Below are 6,597 nucleotides of genomic sequence, written 5' to 3'. Positions count from 1 at the left end.
GAGCAAAAATGTTCAGGGAGGGGCTGGGAAGGTGGCTCAGTGGTAGAGCACTTGCCTTGCATGCCTGAGGCCCTGTGTTCGATTCCTCAGCACTACATAAACAAAAAGAAAAAAGCTGGAAGTGGCGCTGTGGCTCAAGTGGTAGAGCGCTAGCCTTGAGCTGAAGAGCTAAGGGACAGCGCCCAGGCCCAGAGTTCAGGCCCCACGATCGGACCCCCCCCCCCAAAAAAAATGTTCAGGGACCATGTCCAGGCCCTGAGTTCAAGCCTCAGGACCAGCATCCATACCAAGTACAGCCTTGCTTTTTCCCTAAGCCACCTCAGCACTGAGGGGGCTTTCCAATCTCTCCTTGGGGAATGTTGATTGAAGACTAGGGACCGAGTGCTGGGTTGAAGCTCAATGGTAGCTGGATAGGGGACCTCTGCCTAGACAGTCCCAGCTGGGAGCTGCCACTCAGCCGTCACCCTCGGACCTCAGAGCCAGGGTCAGGGCCTAGAGACCACCCTAGTGAGACCTGAGGGAGGGACCAGCAGGACCTTTGTCTGCACAGGCCGGGAAATGACCGGGCAATATTCTGTCGGGAGAGGCGAAGTATCATTTCTGAAGGATGACAGGCAGAATACAGGGAAGCCTGGGCTGGGCCCCAGGCTGGACACACCCTTGAGCCAACTGCCAGTGCAGCATGGTCAGCTAGACCTGCCACTGCGATGACCAGAGCTGACGGGGCTCATCCTGGTGAAGACCGCTTTCCTTGAGTCTGGGATTTTACCCAACCGCTCGAAGCAAAGATGCGGGAAATCGTGCATCTCCAGATCGGCCAGTGTGGCAACCAGATAGGAGAAAAGGTATGTAATCCCTGGTTGCCGGCACAGCTTCCCTTGCCCATGAATGCCACCAAACCCAGCCTGGCAGAGAAAACCCAGCCTGGCAGATTCCAATTCCTTGCAAATGACTGGTTATTAAACAAAGTCTTTAGTTAGACACTGGGACTTGCTACTAGAGTTAGAAGATTCATTTAATTAATGTTAATTTTGTCTTTAGTTACATATGGATAATTTGTATATCAACTATCTTACTTTTATCATCTTAGTAGTGCTCTTTTTGTATTTCAAGTCAGTCATTTGTCTCAAAAGAGCTCTTTCAAGCTTGTTGGGAATTTGTTTGATGCTCTATCACTGGAGTGATTTTTCTCTCCCCTCCCATGTCTATGTTACAAGGGGAAAAAAATCTATTGTTTTACTTAGTATGTAATAAATAGGTAAACCCAAAATAAAGCAACTTGCTTCGTTGTGTACAGTCCCAGAAGTAATGAAAAGGCACCCGCTGGCAAATAAAGGAGATATTCCCTTCTCTGCTCCATCCTCCTGCTTAAATTTGGCTACGAAGCATCTGATTTATTTATTCACTTGGCTAATGTCAAGAAGACAGGTGCTTCAGGTCAAAATTTTGATACTAATTTTAGGACAAACAAGTGTAACAGGCTCTCTTCGGTTTTTTTTTTTTTTTTTTTTTTGGTCTTGGGGCCTGAACTCTGAGCCTGAGCACTGTCCCTCAGCTCTTCAGCTCAAGGCTAGCGCTCTACCACTTGAGCCACAATGCCACTTCCTGCCTTTTCTGCTGATGTGGTGCTAAGGAATTGAACCCAGGGCCTCACGTACATGCAAGGCAAGTACTCTACCACTTGGCTACCTTCCCAGCCCTCTTTGTTCTTTTTAAATTACTTTTATGAGTATCAACTGCATGAAAAGTAAGGTTTTAAAACAATCAAACAATGAAAGACATTAGTTTCTTCATAACAGCATTCCTAATAACAGGTGAAAAGTGGAAATAGCCCAAAGGTCCACTGATGGAAGCATGAATAGAAACATGATCATCTAGCTAATAAAGCAGAACATTATGCGACCTTAAAAAGGAAGAAAACATTTAAATATCTTTTAGGTATGATAAAAAATTCATTGCATAATAGTGACTTTTTTGTATTATGGTTCAGTAGCATTGGGTATATTCATACTGTATATTGTGCTTGAAAACTGAAATATTAATTCCTTATTTCCTTTCTCCTCCAGTCCCTGACAATGATTCTACTTTCCGTCTCTGTGCATTTCTTCCTTCTAGGTGTCTTCCTAAGGCGGGATCATATAGTAGTTGCAAGATGTAGCTAAATAATGCTTTATTGCATGTGTGGATGATAGTGTGTATTTATTCATCTCTAGATAGATATTTGGGTTGTTTCTACCTCTTGGCTATTGTCAAGAATGCTACTATGAAGAAATTAAGGTCCTTAAATGCAGGTCTTGTAACCCTGGGGCAAAAAGCACCATCATCCTGTGTGCCAACCACAGTGACAAGATGGAGAACAGTGGAGGAGTCCCCTCTCTGACCTTGGAAGATAACATGGACAGGAAGTGCTTGGCTGAGATAGGAGCTTCGTGGTATGCCTAGGCTAGAGCTTACTGCCAGGGGCGTGAGAAGTTTAGGCATGTTTAATAATTGTGCTGTCTCAAAACTAGTTTCCTGACTGGCCTACTACTCCCTGCTAGTTTACTGAAAAACAGACCAGGCCAGAGTAGAAGTATCATTTAAAGAGACTAGGTTGGGAAAGTGCCTTTGGGGATTCTGACAGAAGGAAATATCTTTTCATTATATTTCAAAGCACTCTTTTTCAGATGATCAGAAGAACTCATCCCAGAAACTGCTTCCACATTAGGAGCTTGGTGCCCAGCTATCTTTATTCCCGGCAGTGGTGGGGAGGGTAGGGGAAGTTGGTGCTGGTATTGCAGTTTGAACTCAGGGCCTAGAAGCTTCCTTTGCTCAATCAAGGCTGATGCTCTCTCTACCACTTGAGCCATACCCTCCACTCCTGGCTTTTGGCTGGTTAATTGGAGTCCCATAGACCTTCCTGCCCAGGTTGGCTTCGAACCTTGATCCGTAGGTGTTAGCCTCCTGAGCCACTAGCACCCAGCTACTGTGATCAGTCAGGTAGTGGTGCCTGAAAGCACAGCAGGTTCCACTAAAGATCAGAACACTCTGAACTGTGTGCAGGCCTGATCAGAAAAAAAAAAAAAGTACAATAATCATGCTTAGGAGTGGCTGCCCTATGAGCTTTTGGGAAAACTTCATGAAAAAAAAACCCCTTCCAAGTGAAAGGAGCTATCATTGTGAAATCAGATGAAAATCCAGCCTCTGTTCCCTGAGTGTGTCTGTGCGTTAGGAGCTGGGAAACTACAAGGGGAAAGCGGCGACAACCGTCTGATGTGAACCTCTCAAAGGATAGCTTTCATGTGCACCAATGGACTGGCTGTAATGGGAACGATACCCAATTGAATACTGGACGCGTGCGTGCGACATTTTACTGCAGGACTTCCTGTAGATTTAATGCGGTCTTTATATTCACACTTTGCAGAGGCAAAAAGTGAGTGGCGCCCGGGCCGCCTGTGACAAGGAAGCAGGTGTCTTTGGAGGGCTGAGCTGCCCCAGAAAGCGCTGCGGAGTGCTCCCTCTCCAGTGCTCCCGGGGTGTGGGGCTGGGGTCTGGCTTGGCGCTGACCTTTTTCCTTCTGCATTCAGTTCTGGGACGTGATCGGGGATGAGCACGGGCTGGACTGCGCAGGCCGAGACCACGGGGCGTCGGCGCTGCAGCTGGAGAGGATCGGCGTCTACTACAACGAGGCCCACGGTGGGTCCCGGTGGGTCCGGGGCCGGCCCGTGGGGTCCCCGTGGGGTCCAGGCCCGGCGGGGCAGCGTGGGCGGCGGGGCCCCGCGCTGGCGGCGTCGGGTCCTTCCGGAGCCACGCAGACCGTGGCTTGCTCTGCTGGCCAGGGGGTGAAGGGAGTGGGGGAGGGTTCGGGTCCCGCCAGGCTCTTTCTTGGGGGAAGGGGCTGGTAGTGCGGGCTGCGCGTGGACTCGCCCCGCTGGCCCGTCCCCGCAGGGGGGAAGTTCGTGCCCCGTGCCCTGCTGGTGGACCTGGAGCCGGGGACCATGGACAGCATCCGCTCCGGCAAGCTGGGAACCCTCTTCCAGCCCGACAGCTTCATCTACGGTAGGTGTTTCCAGAAGGTTCCGCCGGGGGGGCCCCCCGCAGGTGACCCCCCCGCCCCCCGCTGGGCGAGCTCCGCCCTCACCCGGCCCCTCTCTGCCCACTCACCCCTTCTCCCCCTCCGCCCCCCCAGGGACCTCGGGCGCCGGCAACAACTGGGCGAAGGGCCACTACACGGAGGGCGCGGAGCTGGCGGAGAGCGTGCTGGAGGCGGCGCGGCGCGAGTGCGAGGCCTGCGACCGCCTGCAGGGCCTGCAGCTGGTGCACTCGCTGGGCGGCGGCACGGGCTCGGGCCTGGGCACGCTGCTGCTGGGCAGGGTGCGCGACGAGTACCCCGACCGCATCCTCAGCTGCTTCAGCGTGCTGCCCTCGCCCCGGGTGTCGCACACGGTGGTGGAGCCCTACAACGCCCTGCTGTCCCTGCGTCCGCTCATGGCCGCGGCCGACGCCTGCTTCTGCCTGGACAACGAGGCGCTGCACGGGCTGTGCCGGCGCGCGCTGCGCCTGGCCGCGCCGCGCTACGGCGACCTCAACGGGCTGGTGTCGCGGGCCATGAGCGGCGTGACCACGTCCCTGCGCTTCCCGGGCCAGCTCAACGCCGACCTGCGCAAGCTGGCCGTCAACATGGTGCCCTTCCCGCGCCTGCACTTCTTCGCGCCCGCCGTGGTGCCGCTCGCCGCGCCGGGCCCGCAGCAGCCCGCGCTCTCCGTGGCCGAGCTCACCCGGGAGATGTTCGACGGCCGCAGCGCCATGGCCGCCTGCGACCCCCGCCGCGGCCGCTACCTGACCGTGGCCTGCGTCTTCCGGGGCCGCGTGTCCACGCGGGAGGTGGAGCGGCAGCTGCTCGCCGCGCAGAGCCGCCACAGCGACCGCTTCGTGGACTGGATCCCCAACAACGTCAAGGTGGCCGTCTGCGACGTCCCGCCCCGGGGCCTCGACCTGGCGGCCACCTTCATGGGCAACAGCACGGCCATCCAGGAGCTCTTCGCCAGGGTCCTGGAGCGCTTCTCGGCCATGTTCCGAAGGCGCGCCTTCGTGCACTGGTACACCAGCGAGGGCATGGACGTCGCCGAGTTTGAGGAGGCCGAGAGCGAGGTCCAGGACCTGGTGTCCGAGTACCAGCAGTTCCAGGAGGCTCGGGGCCTCCCCGAGGAGGACGAGGGCGGGGAGGAGGCAGAGCCGGAAGCCGAGGAGGAGGAGCAGGAGCCCGGGGACGCACGGTGAGGGCCGACCGGGCGGGGCGGGCGCTCCTCGGGCCTCACGGAGCCGGGGCGCGGCGCGGGGGGCTGGTGGTGCCCTGCTTCTCCACGCGCTGCCGTCACTGCCCTGGAGGGTGGATATCCGTGTGCGTTCTCAAGGCGCGCGTGCGTGTGCGCGTGTGTGCTGGTACTAGGCACGAACTGAAGGCCTGGGTGCTGTCCCTTTGCTCTTTCTCTCAAGGATGGCGCTCTACCACTTGGACCATAGCTCCACTTTCGGCTTTTTGTGGCTAATTAAAGCTAAGTCTTGTGGACTTCGCTGCCTGGACTGGCTTCAACTGCCATTCTCAGATCGTAGCCTCTTTTTAGCTGCGATTACAGGCGTGATAAACAGCAAGGTGCTTTGCCTCCAAGCCCTACCTCTGTTCCAGTGTTAGGCACACCTGAACACCTTGGAACATCCTGAACACCTACTCTGGGCCAGGCACCCACAGGTGAGGGTTGGTCTTCAGCCCTAAGCTAGCAGCATTGTCCAGGACTCTAACCCCTACTACCTTTGGCACAAATATATCCTGCTTTCCTGGGCTGGAGGGCTTTCAGCAGAGCCAAGTGGCCAAGGCACAAATGGGGAAGTCCAGGGCCAGGAGGAACCAGTCAGCACCCCTGGGAAACTGCAGGCCTTGGGAACATCTCAACACACTAACTGGGAAGGGAAAGAAGGAGCAAAGAAAAGCCATGGTTCTTTCCACATTCCCACTCTAACCAAAAAACAAGAACTAAAAGCACTCCAATCCTGTCTGATCTGATCTGTATTTCCATTAAGTAGCTGTCAACATATAGTGAAAATTTCTTATTAGTACTAGATTCCTGGAATTCATTAGCAGTCATCTTTGGTCTCCCTTTTCAAGGTGAAGTCCAAGTGCCCTTTTCGAGTCCATCACATAATCCTCTGCCCTCTGGGCGCATCACACCCCCCACAACCATTCAAATGCAGGGATTAGGTGCCCTTCTTGGTGACAGAGGGAACTGTCTCATTAGGGAACTTTGAGTTCAAATTAACTTGCAGAAATTGCCATAATGTTTGCGTGATGACACAGCTTTACCCATCACACAATTATTTTAATCTGCTCACATTACAAGACTACATACACAAAAGTCTCGCCATCAAATGGGCTATAACTTAATTGGTTTATCTACTTCTGACTTGAGGTCTACCAGTAGTTCCAGGACCAGAAGGGTCTTAATGGTCATGCAGAATTAGCAGTGGTGCTGGACTATTTGATCCATGGATAAGTGGTAGGGGAAAAGGCTCTACCCTTCTCTTCAGGAAGTATGTATTGGATCCTCGTCTTCAGCAACACAT

The 6,597-nt window shown here is 54.0% G+C and overlaps 1 protein-coding gene across 1 annotated transcript; it reads left to right on the top strand.

Annotated features, from left to right (window-relative positions):
* The first annotated feature begins 788 nt into the window (after nucleotides 1-788).
* Tubb1 (tubulin, beta 1 class VI) lies at nucleotides 789-5,259 on the top strand. The gene is made up of 4 exons (XM_013024286.1): nucleotides 789-845; nucleotides 3,567-3,675; nucleotides 3,928-4,038; nucleotides 4,169-5,259. Exons 1-4 carry the CDS (start codon nucleotides 789-791, stop codon nucleotides 5,257-5,259), a joined length of 1,368 nt encoding a protein of 455 aa, XP_012879740.1.
* Nucleotides 5,260-6,597: the final 1,338 nt, after the last annotated feature.

The sequence above is a fragment of the Dipodomys ordii genome, unplaced genomic scaffold (assembly GCF_000151885.1).
Source record: "Dipodomys ordii isolate 6190 unplaced genomic scaffold, Dord_2.0 Scaffold75, whole genome shotgun sequence".
NCBI classification, from domain to species: Eukaryota; Metazoa; Chordata; class Mammalia; order Rodentia; family Heteromyidae; genus Dipodomys; species Dipodomys ordii.
The sequence above is the reverse complement of the archived record's forward strand: the minus strand, read 5'-3'. Positions and strand labels throughout refer to the sequence as shown.

Bases quoted from the DNA above. Each gene is read 5' to 3' on its own strand.
- Tubb1 (XM_013024286.1), top strand. From the start codon at position 789: ATGCGGGAAATCGTGCATCTCCAGATCGGCCAGTGTGGCAACCAGATA. The intron at 846-3,566 runs GTATGTAATCCC...TTCTGCATTCAG, and splicing joins GCAACCAGATAGGAGAAAAG to TTCTGGGACGTGATCGGGGA. The intron at 3,676-3,927 runs GTGGGTCCCGGT...CCGTCCCCGCAG, and splicing joins CTACTACAACGAGGCCCACG to GGGGGAAGTTCGTGCCCCGT.